At 59.5% G+C, this 16,987-nt stretch overlaps 1 protein-coding gene across 1 annotated transcript in view; it reads left to right on the top strand.

Moving 5' to 3' along the window:
- DNAH2 (dynein axonemal heavy chain 2) overlaps positions 1-16,987 on the top strand; it is a 93,408-nt gene that overhangs the window by 38,786 nt on the left and 37,635 nt on the right. The window contains exons 21-46 of the mRNA XM_049635364.1: positions 412-612; positions 700-856; positions 1,216-1,390; positions 1,804-1,967; positions 2,340-2,501; positions 2,590-2,693; positions 4,408-4,564; positions 4,712-4,794; positions 4,925-5,105; positions 5,958-6,096; positions 8,379-8,596; positions 8,858-8,959; positions 9,289-9,414; positions 9,679-9,789; positions 10,024-10,212; positions 10,590-10,693; positions 10,796-10,985; positions 11,547-11,727; positions 12,405-12,532; positions 12,882-13,034; positions 13,330-13,455; positions 14,251-14,469; positions 14,705-14,822; positions 15,049-15,185; positions 15,663-15,800; positions 15,885-16,043. Of these exons, the coding sequence (XP_049491321.1) occupies positions 412-612; positions 700-856; positions 1,216-1,390; positions 1,804-1,967; positions 2,340-2,501; positions 2,590-2,693; positions 4,408-4,564; positions 4,712-4,794; positions 4,925-5,105; positions 5,958-6,096; positions 8,379-8,596; positions 8,858-8,959; positions 9,289-9,414; positions 9,679-9,789; positions 10,024-10,212; positions 10,590-10,693; positions 10,796-10,985; positions 11,547-11,727; positions 12,405-12,532; positions 12,882-13,034; positions 13,330-13,455; positions 14,251-14,469; positions 14,705-14,822; positions 15,049-15,185; positions 15,663-15,800; positions 15,885-16,043 (3,922 nt within the window). The remainder of the gene's footprint in view (positions 1-411; positions 613-699; positions 857-1,215; positions 1,391-1,803; positions 1,968-2,339; positions 2,502-2,589; positions 2,694-4,407; positions 4,565-4,711; positions 4,795-4,924; positions 5,106-5,957; positions 6,097-8,378; positions 8,597-8,857; positions 8,960-9,288; positions 9,415-9,678; positions 9,790-10,023; positions 10,213-10,589; positions 10,694-10,795; positions 10,986-11,546; positions 11,728-12,404; positions 12,533-12,881; positions 13,035-13,329; positions 13,456-14,250; positions 14,470-14,704; positions 14,823-15,048; positions 15,186-15,662; positions 15,801-15,884; positions 16,044-16,987) is intronic.

Below are 16,987 nucleotides of genomic sequence, written 5' to 3'. Positions count from 1 at the left end.
TGTGCAGGGGGCTTTAGACCGAGCAGACAATGTCACCCTCCCAAGAGCAGTAGGGGTTCTGTTCACATCGCCGTGTGATCGATGGGAAATCGGGGCTCAGGACAGTGTAAATAACCTGTCCGAGGTCGCCGAGCCCGGGAGCAGCGGTGGGCGCTCAACTCAGATTCGTGCGACTTTAAAGCCTTGAATGCCAGACTGAGGAGTCTGACTGGCGGCCCCCGGGGCAGCGGTTGGGAAAATGACGTGATCCCAGCCGTAAGGCTGGGCTGCACTGACGCGGGAGCAGGGGGATGCCTCAGAGCTGCCACACGGGTCTGGGGGGTAAGAGACCGGAACCGGGACTGGCCGCGGGGCCGTGGGCTCGGCCGCCGCTGGCCCGGCCCGAACGAGGGGGAACGTGGGTCCTCGCAGCTACGCCGAGGTGGCTAACAACGTGCAGAAGGAGGAGACGGTCCTCAACATCCAGTTTGTGCTGCTGGACTGCTCACACCTCAAGTTCTCGCTGGTGCAGCACTGCAACGAGTGGCAGGGCAAGTTCACGGCCCTGCTCAAGGAGATGGCGGCCCGGCGCCTCCTGGAGCTTCACACCTACCTGAGGGAGAACACGGAGAAGTAGGCGCACAGGCTGGGGCGGCAGGGGTGCGGGGAGGGCGGGCTCGGCCCCTCCCACTCGCAGGCTCTCTCCCCGCCTGCCTCCAGAATCAGCCACCCTCCCCAGACGCTGGAGGAGCTGGGGGTCAGTCTGCAACTCCTGGAGACCCTGCAGCACGACCTGTCTGGCCTGGAGGCCCAGATCCCCCCCATCCACGAGCAGTTTGCCATCCTCGAGAAGTACGAGGTGCCCGTCCAGGACAGCGTGAGTGCCTGTGTGCAGTCCAGCCGGGGCGGGCCCGCACCAGCGGCGGGGCGTGCAGGACGTGGGCCCCCAGGGGGTGGGTCCCATGCGGTCCCGGGGGACCGCTGAAGAGCCAGCCGGGCAGCAGGTGCGAGGTTCCGGGGCCCCCGAGAGCCAAAGCCAACTCCGTGATAATCTGGGTCAGCTTCTGGGTTTCTCTGAGGCCCGGCGGCTCGTGGCTTCATTTCTTTGGGCCTCGTGGCAAGTGGAACTTGGCCACAGACTCTGGTCCGGAGGATCAGAACGGAGGCCTTGAAAGCATTGGTGAGAGGGGCAGACCCCCTGCTCGTGGGCCATGGTCCCCTCGTCGACGTCCCCAGGTCCTGGAGATGCTGGACAGCCTCAACGGGGAGTGGGTCATCTTCCAACAAACGCTGCTGGACAGTGAGCAGATGCTAAAGAGACACAAGGAGAAGTTCAAAACGGGCCTCGTCCACTCGGCCGATGATTTCAAGAAGAAAGCCCACAACCTTCTGGAAGACTTTGAATCCAAAGGTACCCCTTTCTCGACTCTTCTCCCCCTACCTCTGTTGCGACCCAGCCTTTCTAAGCCTAGGTCCCCAGGGAGGCAGGAACAAGGATGAGCAGAGGGAGGACGGTGCTGCGGAGGGGAAGGAGCCCTGGCACCTGCCTTTGGGGCCGCGCCTGCCATCGCCGACTGTTGGTTGGAGCGCACCCGAATTTCTAGTTTTCTCACGCCTTCCCGTGGCCTGCCCATTTTTGCTTCTCAAGCCACGTCTGAGAGTTTTTGCTAAGATTGACCATCTTGCTTTCCCTCTTGTTTTCCTCCCCCTCCTCGTGTGAGGAGAGGGAGATGTGCCCACCGAGAGGTAGGAGAGCCGCGACGGGCCTTCCCGGGCACGACGGCCTCGAGCAGGGGATCTGAGCCTCACCCTGGTCTCCCACAGGCCCCTTCACCAGTAACGTGGGACATCAGTCCGCCCTAGAGCAGATTGCCCAAGTGCGGGCCATGCTGAATGCCATGCGGGAGGAAGAACAGAGTCTCCGCTCCAACCTGGGCATCTTCAAGATCGAACAGCCAGTCTCCAAGGACCTGCAGAACCTGGAGAAGGTGGTGTGCCGGGCCGGGCCCTTGTAACCAAAGGATGGGGCAGGGGAAGGAGCTTGCGGCCTAAGGGCCCGACCAGTGCCCACCAGCAACGTAGTACGAGGCTTCCGTTTCTCTGCGGCCTCGCGGACACATCGTCACCCCACGCCCTTTCTTGGGGCCAGCCGTCCTGCTGGGCCTGGACATTGAGGATCTTTTCCCGGGCTTGTCACTTGACGAGCCCCTAAGGCAAGACGGCGGAGAAAGGGACGTGACCTGATGAGGCGGCCCTATGACGCGGAGTGAACGAGGGGGGCAGAGGACCCGTGTGTCTGTCAGGGAGGAAGAGGGGGGGAGTCCTGCCACCCAATGCATCTTCTGCCCTTGGCCGTGAAGGAACTAGACGCCCTGCAGCAAGTCTGGGAGATCACGCGTGACTGGGAGGAGAACTGGAACCAGTGGAAGATGGGCCGGTTCCTGACCCTGAAGACAGAGGCCATGGAGACCATGGCCCACGGGCTGTTCCGCCGCCTCACCAGACTAGCCAAAGAGTACAAGGTGCGTGGAGGACGGAGTGAGGGCCGGGGGATGGGCCCGTGCGGGGAAGGCGGTCAGGGCTTCTGACGTCTTCCGTTGTTTTGCCCAGGACCGCAACTGGGAAGTTATCGAAACCACTCGCTGGAAAATAGAGCAGTTCAAGAGGACCATGCCTCTCATCTCGGACCTGCGAAACCCGGCCCTTAGAGAGAGGTGAGGCCGCTCCTTCGCTCCTGGGGGCCGCCCCTGGCCTGTGCCGTCACCTGGTCCTCTCAGTGTCCCCTCCCCGTGTGCGTGGCTCTCCCCGCCCCTGCACACAAGCACCCTTCTTGAAGCCTTCGCGAGAGCCTTCCGCGTCCTGTCTTTCCGCTATCGCTGTCCCTGCTCCTCTGGCCTTCCGGCTCCTTCTGTCTTTCCTTCCCGCCGTGTCTGCCCTCGTTTCATGTTCTGTCAGGGCTCAGCTTGACACCTTCTGTCATGCAAACGGTTGTATTCTTTTTTTTTTAATTTTTAAAAAACGTTTATTTATTTTTGAGAGAGAGAGAGAGAGAGAGACAGAGCACAAGCAGGGGAGGGGCAGAGAGAGAAAGGGAGACAGACTCAGAAGCAGGCTCCAGGCTCTGAGCTGTCAGCACGGAGCCTGATGTGACCCTCAAACCCACGAACCGCGAGATCATGACCTGAGCTGAAGTCGGACGCTTAACTGACTGAGCCACCCAGGTGCCCCATTCTTTTTTTTTTTTTCTTTTTAAGTTTATTTATTTATTTTGAGAGAGAGAGCGAGCGGGCGGGCATGTGCAAGTGTGCACGCGAGCGGGGTAGGGGCAGAGAGAGAGAATCCCCAGCAGGCTCCACGCTGTCAGGGAGGCTGGAACTCACAAACTTCTAGATCACGACCTGAGCCGAAATCTACAGTCTGACGCTTAACCGACTGGAGCCATCCAGGCGCCCCCAAAAGGTTTTATTCTGATGTAGTCCAAGGTATCACTTTCTTCCTTCATAGTTTTTGGTTTTGGACCTTGTTTAAGAAGACCTCCCTTTGGGGCGCTTGGGTGGCTCAGTCGGTCAAGTGTCAGACTCTTGATTTCGGCTCAGGTCATGATCTCACAGTTTGTGAGTTTGAGCCCCGCATTGGGCTCTGTGCTGACAGCATGAAGCCTGCTCGAGATTCTCCCTCTCTCTCTGCCCCTCTCCAACTCGCACCCCTCTGTGCCTCTCTCAAAATAAATAAATAAGCTTAAAAAAAAAGTAAAAAACACCTCCCCTGCCTAGAGTTACACATGCATTTTCTCCATACTTTCTTCTAATACTTTATAATTTTATTTTGCAAGTTTTTACTCTTTGTATGCATCCGGAACCCACTGGATGATAGAAGAAGGCTTTGCAGCCGTTGAGGGTGGAATAAACGGTTTTATGAGAGGCATTTTAACAATCATCTATTCCTCTAGAAGGAAGTAATCGTACTTCTTTTGCATTGTGTCCAGTGTAGTGTTTCTGGGCCATGCTTCCCTGTCCAGTATTCTGTGCTTAAGTCCAACTTGACCGCTTCACTTGCTTAACGCCCCCTGGCCTCAGTTTCCTCACGTACAGATGGAAGAGCTAAAAGTCCGCGTGTATGTGGGTCGAGAGCATTAAATGAGCTGTTTCACGCAAGACGCCTAGCCCTGCCTGTTGTCGACGGTAAACCCGCCGTTATCAGTCTCAACTGTCTCTCCAGAGAGTCACCAGCTCCGTCTCTGTATTTCCCCACCGTGCCTAAGATTGCGTTTAGGGCCCGTTTAGTAAATATCTGTTGAATCGCGAATCAATTCATGTACAGAATCGTACTGTCCCAGCGGGAGCAAGGAAGCCTGTGGGCTGATGCTGACGCTTTTCAGTAGGCCCTCGCGGCCGGCCTCGTGGTCTGACCTCCTGTCCCTGGCTGCAGGCACTGGGACCAGGTCAGGGAAGAGGTCCAGAGGGAGTTCGATCAGGAATCTGAGAGCTTCACCCTGGAGCAGATTGTGGAGCTTGGGATGGACCAGCACGTGGAGAAAATCGGCGAGATCTCCGCCTCAGCCACCAAAGAGCTGGCTATAGAGTTGGTATGACAGAGCCCCCTTCCGTACCCTCCCCCCCGCTCCCGGGACACCCCCCACCGTGCCAAGCTTTCCACCATCTAATGGCCCCTCCGCGTTCCTGTTCCCTTTGGGCACTACCAGATCGCTCTGTCCCCCAATTTCTTTCCGCAGGCCTTAGAGAACATCGCCAAGACCTGGGATGGGATTCAGCTAGACATAGCTCCCTACAAGGACAAGGGTCATCACCGGCTCAGGTAGACGGGGCCTCGGCGCGCCGGGCGAGGGCAGGGCCGTGTGGCCTGGGCTGCAGACCGGGCCCGAGGGCTGGCAGGTGGGAACGGACTCCGATTTGGATGCCTCCCCGCTGCCCCCTCCGACACACAGAGGCACGGAGGAGGTGTTCCAGGCACTGGAGGACAACCAGGTGGCCCTGTCCAGCATGAAGGCTTCCCGTTTCGTCAAGGCCTTTGAGAGGGAAGTGGACCACTGGGAGCGCTGCCTCTCCCTCATTTTGGAGGCCGTCGAGATGGTGCTCATGGTGCAGCGGCAGTGGATGTACCTGGAGGTCAGGACTCACGCCCGAGCGGCCCCGCAAACCCTTTCCTCCCGCCTCTCTCTCTGCAGGTCTGACGCATTTGCCCTGTTACCAGCCTCGTTTCCTCGCTCTGAAGTCATTCCTTTTTTTTTTTTAATTTACTTTGAGAGAGAGAGAGAAACAGCACACACAAGCAGGAGAGGGGCAGAGACAGAGAGAGAGAGAGAGAGAGAGAGAGAGGGAAAGAATTCCAAGAAGACTCTGGACTGTCAGCTCGATCCCACAAACCCGCGAGATCATGACTTGAGCCGAAATCAAGAGCTGGACACAGGGCGCCTGGGTGGCTCAGTCGGTTAAGTGTCCGACGTCAGCTCAGGTCGTGATCTCGCGGTCCGTGAGTTTGAGCCCCGCGTCGGGCTCTGTGCTGACGGCTCAGAGCCTGGAGCCTGCTTCCGATTCTGTGTCTCTCCCTCTCTCTGCCCCTCCCCTGCTTGTGCTCTGTCTCTCTGTTTCAAAAATAGACAAAACTATTAAAAAAATAAAAAAAAAAAAAGAGTTGGAGACTTACCCGACTTAGACACCCAGGTGCCATATCTTTTTTTAAAAGTTTATTTATTTATTCTAAAGTCATTCTTCCATCTCGGCCCTGAGCATCTGACTCTCGGTGATTGCCTTTTGTCTTCAGTTCCCTCCTTGAAAAGCCTTTGCTCTCTTTTCGTTTTTCTTCTTGGACCAAGTATCTGGCCTCCCAACCCCAACTTGCCTTCCACAACTTGGGGCGTCTTGCCCTTTGGCTCCTTTTCTTCCTCCCACTGTCACTCCTGGTCTGGGAGCAGGGAGTGTGGGAGACACAGCCTCTCACCCCAGTCCTTGGCCCCTCAGAATATCTTCCTGGGAGAGGACATCCGTAAGCAGCTTCCCAGTGAATCAGCCCTGTTTGACCAGATCAACAGCACCTGGAAATCCGTCATGGACCGCATGAACAAGGACAGCAATGCTCTCCGGGCCACCCACCACCCAGGTCTGTCGAGCTCCACCCGGGCAGGGGCCCGCTGTGCGTGGAGGCCGGGGCCGCGTGCTTCAGCGGTCAGAGGACTGACAGTCGTCCCTGGCCTCCGTCCCGTGACCATCGCCTCTTCCAAGCTTTAGAATAACAGTTCAGCAAAACAAACTAACTCATCTCGTATTTGGGTGGAGTGTACTATAAGCTTATAGAGAGCGGGATACAGAGTCAGAGTTGAGTTCAAAATCGGCCTCCTGCCTTCCAGCCAGTGTGGTTTCGGGGGGCTTCCTCCACGCCACGGTCTCCTCCCTGCAGCAGGGGCGGGGGCTCGCGGCAGCTCTTTCTTAGCCTTCCTGCGAGGCTCGTGGAGGCGTATGTAATACTCAGTACGGGGTCTGGCGTGTGCTCAGTTGCTAGCACTGTGCCTCAGGAACCTTCGCCGAGCTGGTTCACTCAACGGGACGATACAGGTAAATGAGGTAACGCAAATCGAGCGCTTACCACATCAGGGGCGCAGGGTAAGCCCTTGGTGACTGTTAGCTGTTGTCATCGTTACCTTGACTTTAATTGGTTTATCAGGTTAACTGGTCTTGATTGTAGATCCTTTGGTAAGCGTGGGGATGGGGTGAGGGGGTGGGGGAGAGATGCACACACAGAAGGGCCTGGTTGATTGTGGTAGGCTGGGGTAAAGAATCAGCGAGCGAGGTTTGGCGATGGGCACCAAGAACGGGTATCCTGGGAAGAGTTGTGTCAGGGGCTGTGGAGAACTTCTTTATTTTGCTTTGGGCCAACTTCACAAAAATGTTAAAAAATGTTTATTCATTTTTGGGATTCAGAGAGAAAGAGCACGAGTGGGGCAGGGGCAGAGAGAGAGAGGGAGACAGAATCCGAAGCAGGCTCTGGGCTCTGAGCGGTCAGCACAGAGCCCGACGCGGGGCTCGAACCCACGAGCTCTGAAATCGTGAGCCAGAGTTGGATGCTTAACTGACTGAGCCACTCAGGTGCCCCAACAATTTTTCATTTTCCCGAGAACCTTGAGTGTACGTATTGAAAAAAACCATAGTTTTAATTATTCTGGTAAAACACAAGTATTAGGCTGTGCAAAGTTGAACAACAACATGCATTTGTTAGAGATAGTATTGGAGATCATTGGCAGAATTTCATTTTGGAACAATTTGTAAACAAAGCCATAGAAACAAGTATCCCTGGGCTGAAGACGAAAACCACACTCCTCTCGGCCGTGGCCACGGAGCCTCCTGTGGTCTCTGCGGGCCACTTGGACGCCCAGCAGCCCACGGACTCTGTTCTTGGAGGTGTGAAGATCCCCTCAGGGTTCAGATTCCAGGGCACTCATACTTTCTTCAGAATGCTAGAAATTGGGCAAACAAGGAGACCTAAGGTTAGGAGGAAGCTGGGATTGCTGAGAACCTGCCAACGTGAATCCTTTGTTTTTTAAGTTTATTTATTTTGGGGGGGGGGGGGAGAGAGAGAGAGAGAGAGAGAGAGAGAGAGAGAGAGAGAATCCCAATAGGCTCCACACTGTCAGCGCAGAGCCCGACATGGGGCTCGGACTCATGAACCGTAAGATAATGACCTGAGCCGAAATCAAGAGCCTGACTCTCAACCCACCGAGCCACCCGGGTGCCCCCTTGAATCCATTTTTGTTTAGTGCCTTGAATTGTTCTTTGAGGTGGGTGTTGTGATTGTTTTATGGACAAAGAGGTAAAAGCTCAGTGAGGTGAACTGACAGGCTAATTAGTGGAAGAGCAGCCGTGTTTGAATGGCCGCCGTCTGTCCCTCAGTCTAGCGCCCCTGTCGCTACGCCTCTAGGGACGCTGGCATCCCGGTGGTCGCAGACCTCTGTCACTGCGTGCGTCTGATCTACCTTTACCTCTCACGAGTTAACATGCTGGACTGTGTGCATGCGGAACAGTCTCTTAATTTGCAGAAGCTTTTGGGGTGACCTCAGAGCTCCGAATTCCCCGCAGGAACCGGACCGTTGTTCTAAGACCGTAGGGAGATGGGATGTAGTGATGTTCACAGAATCACACACGCCGCGTAACTAACGCTTGGCGTACGAACGCATCGTAGTGTGTAATAAACACCGGTAACGAATTAACGAGGAGCGTGGGATAAGTGTGATAGAGTGATTCGGAGACACTTCTCGGCTTCCGGAAACCCTTATGGCAACACGTCCCCCAACGTTCGAGCGCTGGCAAAGTGCATACGGGGGGACGCCCCGACTCTACTCTGGGCGATGGTGAAGGGCCAGCAAATGTCACTCACTGCTCTTCCCCCAGGCCTCCTGGACACGCTGATCAAAATGAACACGATTCTGGAAGACATTCAGAAGTCTCTGGATATGTATCTGGAGACCAAGCGCCATACTTTCCCCCGCTTCTACTTCCTGTCCAACGATGACCTCCTGGAGATTCTGGGCCAGTCCCGCAACCCGGAGGCCGTGCAGCCACACCTCAAAAAATGCTTTGACAACATCAAATTGCTGAGAATGCAGAAGGTCGGGGGAGCTGGCCGGGACGGGGTGGAGGGCAGGGGACAGATGCCGATGTCACCGTAGTCAAGGCCTTGGAGGGGACCGTGCCCTCCACACAGGAGGGGGGTGGTCATGATTCTGGATCATCTGGGATAGGACTTGTCAGGACTGGTAATTTTGGGGGGCGGGGAGAGGAGCGGAGACCACCCCCAGAGGGCCCACGTACCTTCCAGGGGGATGTCAGGGGTGGGCGGGCCAGACCGTTAGCGCTTCCTGTTTTCGCAGGTTGGGGGCCCCAGCAGCAGGTGGGAGGCTGTGGGGATGTTCTCGGGCGACGGCGAGTATGTGGACTTCCTGCACTCAGTCCTCTTAGAAGGGCCCGTGGAGGTGAGCTGTGGTGAGGGTCGAAGCGTCAGGCCGATGCCTTTTCCCCTCGGAGAGTTCGCTCGGCTCCGTGACAAGGGAACGTCCCTGGGAAGGGACATCGGCCACTCTCCGCCTCCTGAAAACTCTAGCCTCTGCCCTGAACCTGAAAACCACACAGGCCGCCCCCCCTCGCTTCTGCTTCCCTCAGGGGCCCGGCCAGCGGCTGCCTGATCCTGCTTGTCCCCCCCCGGGCCCAGAGTCCCAGGGTCCTGTTTCCTGAGCCCCTGCCCTCTGGGGACGCTTGTCCCCAGCCCCGAGGCCCAGCCACTCTGCCCTCTCGCCTCCCCCAGTCCTGGCTTGGCGATGTGGAGCGGACCATGCGGGTGACCCTGCGCGACCTTCTCCGGAACTGCCGTGTGGCCCTCAAGAAGTTTCTCAACAAGAGGGACAAGTGGGTGAAGGAGTGGGCTGGCCAGGTGAGCTGGGCCAGGGCAGGTGGGGAGACGAGAAAGACGGAGCCGCACGGGAGCAGCAGATAGAAAAAGGCAGGACCTTGTGTCTTGTTCCCCCCACCCCGTTCTGGGCTCGGGCCTGGCTTCCCTGCGCGCCGGCCCCTTAGCTCCTGCCCTTGGACGCGTGCCCGTCCCTCGGGCCAGATATTGAGACAGGAGTAGCGCCGGGTCCTGGAAGGGGCCGGGGGCGGGGGGCAGAGGTGTGGACACCGCCTCTGCGCACCCCAGATGGTGATCACTGCCAGTCAGATCCAGTGGACGGCTGATGTCACCAAGTGCTTGCTGACGGCCAAGGAGCGGGGAGACAAGAAGATCCTCAAGGTCATGAAGAAGAAGCAGGTGGGGGGCCTACAAGTATGGGGTGGGCCTGCTGGGGGTTGGAGGGGTTAACGCCGGAGTCAGAGGTCAAGGTCAGAACGAGGGTGCTTGGTGGCGGAAGTCCAGCCAAGAAGGTCCGGCGGACGCTGGGGATCAGGCGTTTCGGGAGCTGAAAGTCGTGTGAGGCTGGGATGAGGCGTGTTGGGGTTTGGTTGAGTTGCCCCCCCCCCACTCTGCCCCCTAACCCCCCGACAGGTGTCAGTGCTGAATAAGTATTCAGAGGCCATCCGGGGGAACTTGACCAAAATCACGCGGCTTAAGATCGTGGCCCTGGTGACGATAGAAATTCATGCCCGGGATGTGCTGGAGAAGCTTTATAAGAGCGGCCTCATGGACATCAGCTCCTTCGACTGGCTCAGCCAGCTGCGCTTCTACTGGGAGAAGGTGCGGGGGGCCCGGTGCTCCCGCTCAGTCCACGGTCCCCGCCGCGCCGGCACCCCAACGCTCCGTCCCGCCTCAGTTCCCTCAGCCGGCTCCACTCTGTTGCCTCCCGAATCAGGACCGACCGTCGCTACAGTCGGGGCCCACTGGGGCCCTCGCTTGACCGGGATCCCGAGAGGCTGCGGCCGGCCGTTGCCGTGGGTCGGGGCGTTCGTGCGGCGTGAAGCCCCCACCCCCGTTTTCCATCTGGGCCGTACACCCTTCCCTCCAAACTCTGAACCGAACCCCTCATCTTCTAACCGCCGCCTCCCCACCTCCTCGGTCGTTGTCTCTGTCCGGCTCCAAGCCCACCTCTGTCCTCCTCTGCCCCGTTTCCCCAGGATCTCGACGACTGTGTGATCCGCCAGACCAACACGCAATTCCAGTATGGCTACGAGTACTTGGGGAACTCCGGCCGGCTTGTCATCACCCCCCTGACAGACAGGTCGGCTGTGCGCGGTGGCCACCAGGGGGCCGGGGCGGGGGCAGCACCTGCTGAGGGCGGGCTCCCGGGAGTCAGATAGGCCCTGTCCTCCATCATCCTCAGGTGTTACATGACGCTGACCACGGCACTGCACCTGCATCGGGGGGGCTCCCCCAAAGGTCCGGCGGGCACGGGGAAGACCGAGACCGTCAAGGATCTGGGCAAGGCCCTCGGCACATACGTCATCGTGGTCAACTGCTCCGAGGGCCTGGACTATAAGTCCATGGGCAGGATGTACTCGGGCCTGGCCCAGGTCAGTGCCCTGCCGCCCTGCCCCAGAGGCCCCGGGTTCTCGTTTAGCCCCAGAAAGTGAACCGAAAGCCGGTCTGGTTCACTACTTTGTGGCTGACGCCGCCGCATCGCCTCTCGCCTCGGGTGGCTCTTCCCGTCGGGGGTGTCCCTGCACCTCCCTCAGCTTCCCTCAGGGCTGAGTCTTGCTTATTTGAAAAACGGACAGATCCTGTAAGTGTTAAGTGAGGTGACGTACGTCAACTGGGGCGTGGTTAGGCACTCGGTGCTCACAAGATCCCCTGCCCCAGTCCCTTTGCAACCCACACCTTTTGTGACTGTCCCCGACACCGTCCCGTCTGCTGGAATGTTCTGGAATGTGGCCAGAAACCACAACAGGGCTACGCTGCCCCCAGCCCACCCCGATAGCACACACGTTTTGGAGGCCGCCCCACCTGTCAGAGCGTTCCGGGCAGGGCGTGCTAGTTTCTAGCGTCTCCCCGTGTGCGGGGGGGGGGGTAGGCCCCGGGCCCCCGGCGCCCCCCCCCCCCCCCCCCCCCCCCCCCCCCCCCCCCCCCGCCCACAGACCGGCGCCTGGGGCTGCTTTGATGAGTTTAACCGAATCAACGTGGAAGTGCTGTCGGTGGTGGCCCAGCAGATCCTGTCCATCCTGTCGGCCCTGGCCGCCAGCCTCCTCCGCTTCTACTTCGAAGGCTTTGAAATAAACCTGGTGTGGTCCTGTGGGATCTTCATCACCATGAATCCCGGTATGGGGTGGGGGCCACGGAGCCGCTGAGGCTCTGGGGGGGAGCACTGGGTGTCCGCCCCCACCCCCTTCCAGGCCGGTGTGTTTAGCCAAGGGAGACGTGGCTAAAGACAACACAGTGTGAGACAAGGGTAAACACGCGACTTTCTGGGAGAACGGGAGGCAATGTTACGTCCTCCCTGAATGGGCTGACGGCCACTTGCGTGTGTATGTACGTCCCTGGTCCTCTGAGATGCTTCTCTGTCTTCTCCCGGTGGGCGAGCTCCCCGAGTTCTGGCCTTCCTGCCATCCCTTTCCCAGAAATAGGGAATCTCTCCCAACATGCAGACCCTCGTTCCCTGGGAACAGCTCCGGGGGAAGGGTCCGCGGGGAAAACAGGGAAGGGTCTAGGTACCGAAAGAGTCTGAGAAACAGCGGTGATTTTCCATCAGGACTGTCGTGAGTCACACACGGAGCTTGGACAGATGGGAAATTGTCAGCTCGTGATTGGAGTTTGAAACAGGGCCACGCGGAGAGGAGGGAAGGGGCCAGAGTTAGGAGAGCAGGGCCAGGGCCGAGGTGGGGGGCGGGGAGAGCATGTGGTCGGAGTTGGGGAGACTGGGGGGCAGGCCAGGGTTGGGGAGGGTGGGGCTGAGTGGGGAGTAGTTTGGGCTCTTAAGAAATGGCGCTGTTTTCCAGGCTACGCCGGGCGCACAGAACTGCCCGAGAACCTTAAATCCATGTTCCGCCCGATCGCCATGGTGGTGCCGGACTCTACCCTCATCGCGGAGATCATTCTCTTCGGGGAGGGCTTCGGCAACTGCAAGGTAGGCCGATGACGTCCTTTCGGAATTCTCTTACTTCCCTTCTCGGGCTATTCCCTGGACGGAGGAGCGCCCCAGCCTCCCAGTCAGCTTATCCTACGGGGAACAGAGGCTGTCGTCGGTAGGATGTGGGGGCGGGAGAGCTCGGAGGAGGGAGGTCTCCCCTCCGTGAAGCCCCTAACCCACGTCGGGACCGGTCCCGAGATCTTTCCCGCTAGAATTGTCCACAGAGCGCATCCTGGCCGCCTCAGGTCCCAGGGCCGGGCTTCCTGTATCTGTAACCGTCCCGCGTGAAGGAGAAGGGTTTCTGGGGTGCTCGATGCTCCCCCCCCCCCCCGTTTCGGCTCCCCAGATCCTGGCCAAGAAGGTATACACGCTGTACTCGCTGGCCGTGCAGCAGCTGTCCAGACAGGACCATTACGACTTCGGCCTGCGCGCGCTCACCTCCCTCCTGCGCTATGCCGGCAAGAAGCGTCGGCTGCAGCCCGACCTGTCTGATGAAGAGGTGGGTCAGGGACACGGCCCCTGGGACTCAACCTCCGCCGTCACGGGGCCCGTGCGCCCTCACCGAAGCTTTCCAGGTCCTGTCCCCGGTTGGGATCCCCCCCCCCCCCCCCCCCCCCCCCCGACTTCTGCGGTCCCCCGTGTGACCTGTCGTACTGCTGAACATGCGTTGTTCCTGCCCCTGAGCTTCGCCCCTGCGCCTCGCCCCCTGCGCCTCGCCCCTTTGGAGAGGAAGGGCCCGGTGAGAACCCAGGCCCTGGCCGCTCAGGCCCGAGGCTCCGTCTTTTCCCGCCCAGGTTTTGCTGCTCTCCACGCGAGACATGAACATTGCCAAGCTGACCTCGGCCGACGCGCCGCTCTTCAACGCCATTGTGCAAGATCTGTTCCCCAGCACGGAGCTGCCCGTCGTTGACTACGGCAAGGTATCTGTCCCCCCGTCCTCCCCCACCCTCCCGTGTGAAGCGAATGTCTTTGTTCTGCCCTCCACTGGCCGTGACCTCCCGTGGGACGGTTGACCTCTCCGGGCTTCCTCATCTCCGGGACCTCTCAGACACTCCACTCTCTTGCTTCAGCCCCCCGCCCTCCTGACTCGCTTCACGGAGCCCTCTGAGCCCTTCTATTTGCTCTGTGCCCAGCACCGCCCCCTGCCCCCTTCTCTCTCCTCACAGGGAGGTGGGGGGCAGGGTGCTGAGAGGCGGCCAGGAGCTGCTGATGCGTGGAGCCATAGAACGGAAGGGGTGGGCCAGAGGGTTCTAGAAAGTACAGAGATCTCCTTCTCCTGGAACGATGGTTTAGATCCCCTGAGTGCTCCTTTCTACTGAAACCACGACCATGCTGGATAGAAATACGTCTTTGTCGATGCGTTGCTGAACTGGCGAGAAAGACCATTTCCGGGACGAGGGGTGGGGGGGGTAAAAGTAGGGAGATAGTGCAACAACCTTACAAGGAAAGCGTCCTCGTTATTCCCGTTTTACAGGTGAGGAAACTGAGGCTCAGAGGAGGCAACTTTCTCGGGTTCACGTAGCTGAAGCTGGGGCCCCAGGCAGGCTGGCCCGGAGCCCGGTCCCTCCACTCCACGCTGGGCCCGTCCACGGCCAGAGTGCAGGGGGCCCCGGTGCCGTATCTGCCGGGCTGAACGTGAGCCTCCAGGCACTGGGGACCCCGTGAGAGTCCCTTACGGGCCTCATCCTTTCTCCCTGCGTCTTGGCTTCCCTCAGCTGCGGGAGACCATCGAGCAGGAGACCCGCGACATGGGGCTGCAGGCCACGCCGTTCACGCTCACCAAGGTGATCCAGCTGTACGAGACCAAGAACTCCCGCCACTCGGCCATGATCGTGGGCGGCACGGGCAGCGGCAAGACGGCCTCGTGGCGGATCCTACAGTCCTCCCTGTCCTCCCTGTGCCGCGCTGGGGACCCCAACTTCAATATCGTTCGGGTGCGGAGCTGGGACAGCAAAGCCCCCCGTGGATGGCCAGGGAGGGTGGGGGCAGGAATGCAAAGGGTCGGTGGGGGGTGGGGGGCAGTGCGGACCAGGAGGGCAGGGCTGGGGGAGATGAGAGAGAGCAGGGTGGGCACAGAGCCCTGGATATAAAGGGGGCGGGTGGAAATAAGACGACGTCTTGGGGTGGCGCCTGCCGGCACCTCAACACCTCCTCCTGTGTCGCTTCCAGGAGTTCCCCCTGAACCCTAAGGCCTTGTCCTTGGGGGAGCTCTATGGGGAGTACGACCTCAACACTAACGAGTGGACAGACGGCATCTTGTCCAGCGTCATGCGGGCGGCGTGTGCAGGTGCCCAGAGGGTCACGGGGTGGGGACGGCAGGTGCCGGAGTCGCCCGAGGGGGTGGGCGGGGGGGGGGGGGGGGGGGGGGGGGGCTGGAAGGCTCACGTTTGGGAGACGACCGCGTGGGGCCTGCTGAGTACAAGGTGGCTCGCGCCTGCCTCTCCGGGGACACGGGTGGGAAGGGAGGTCTGGGGAGAAAGTCCTGGCTTCCTGACCGTCCTCCTCCTACCAAGACGAGAAGCCCGATGAGAAGTGGATCCTTTTCGACGGCCCCGTGGACACGCTGTGGATCGAGAGCATGAACTCTGTCATGGACGATAACAAAGTCCTGACCCTCATCAACGGGGAGCGTATCGCGATGCCCGAACAGGTGCCGGCCCTGCGGAGCTGGGGACCCGGGGCACGAGGCAGGGCTCGGTGGGGGGGAAGGGGCAGCTCTGAGGGACCAGGAAGGGGGAGGATGCCTGGGCTCAGGGAGACCCGGCTCCCACGGACGGTGGGAACAGCTGATAGGAAAGAAGTCCGTGCCGCCTTCGCCGACTGCCCGGGGTCGCGTGTTCACCGGCTGTGAAGCCCACCCTTCTCCACCCGCCCACCCACGCAATGCAAGCGAGCCAGCGAGAGAGAGAGAGACAGAGACAGAGACAGAGAGGTCTTCCATAAGCTTAACCTTGAACGAGCTCTAAATTCTTTTAAAACGCAAGTCATTTGTAAGCCATAGGCCATCAATCACCCTGCCCCGCTCGGCACTCGGACAGAGACACTTGGGGGCATCGAGTCCCGAGTGATTTCTCCTGATGGGAGTGGGGTGGCCGAAGGGTGAAGCTCTGACCCAGCGTGTCCTCAGGTGTCGCTGCTGTTCGAGGTGGAGAACTTGGCCGTGGCCTCTCCCGCCACCGTGTCTCGCTGCGGGATGGTCTACACTGACTACGCTGACCTGGGCTGGAAGCCGTATGTTCAGTCCTGGCTGGAGAGGAGACCGAAGGTGTGCAGGGTGGGGTGAGGAGAGGGCGGGTAACCGGTGCGGCCTGCGGGACGTAGAGCGAGAGCCCTCTCTCGCGGACTCCAGGCTGAGGCCGAGCCCCTTCAGCGCATGTTCGAGAAGTTCATCGACAAGATGCTGACCTTCAAGAAGGATTATTGCAACGAGCTGGTGCCCCTCCCGGAATACAGTGGGATCATCTCCCTCTGCAAGCTGTACTCGGCCCTGGCCACGCCAGAGAATGGGGTGAGTGGGGGCGGTGGAGCGGGGCCCGGGCCGGGGGGCTCGTGACCTTGCGGGGCCGACTCCGGGGAACGGGGTGTCTGAGACGCGGTTTGTACACAGACCTGAGTGGAGCGGGGACCCCAGGGGGAGGCCTCACTGACCTCGCGCACGTGCCTGGCTGTGTGTGCCTGTGCACACGTGGTCGAATGCCAGACTCAGGCCTCTGACGGCTGATGGTACACAGTGAAGTGTCACTATAATTTCCTACCCGTATTGGGGAGCCGAGGAGAGTTCGTTTTGTTCCTCATTTCTCCGTCCTTTCAAAAAATAGATATTAAGTTTTGGTCTCCGGGAGGCCCTGGGCTGCTGTTCCTGCGGGAAGGAGCTCCCGGCCTAATCTGATGAGGGGGCTTTGGACATTTTCACATTAATTGACGTTTAAGAGCAATGTCGTCCAGTTCAGAATTCTGGAGTAAGGACCAAAGTGGGATATCTGTCTGTTGAGCTTAAATCACTGCCTAAAAGTGGTTTGTATCGTTTTCGAAGACATCACCACACAACCAAACCCTTGACATGAGGTCGTAGAACAGTGAGGACCTCTGGCAGGGCATGTCATTCCTGGCACAGCTGATACAAACCGAACCTGTGTGGATGGACTGGCACGGTGACGGATGGACGAAGGTCGTCCATACGGTGTCAGCCGCGCGGGCGCCGAGGAGGGCTGGCCAGGTGGCGGGGCCCGGCGTCGCGTGCAGAGGCCCGGAGGGTGGGATGGTGGGACGCGTCGTGAGCTGGGATGAGCTGGACGGATAGGCCAAGGAGTCTGGACCGACTGTGATGGACGGCAAAGCTTCGGCATGGCTTCCCGCCTACATCTTGGGACTGAGGAGCGTTCGGTATTCCGGACGGGGTAGCATCTTCTGTGTGCCCTTATCTGTCATTCTCGGAGTCTTCATTCAGAACCA

Source organism: Panthera uncia, chromosome E1, assembly GCF_023721935.1.
Source record: "Panthera uncia isolate 11264 chromosome E1, Puncia_PCG_1.0, whole genome shotgun sequence".
Taxonomy (NCBI): Eukaryota; Metazoa; Chordata; class Mammalia; order Carnivora; family Felidae; genus Panthera; species Panthera uncia.
Note: the sequence above shows the minus strand (reverse complement) of the source record. Positions and strands in the feature narration are given on the sequence as shown.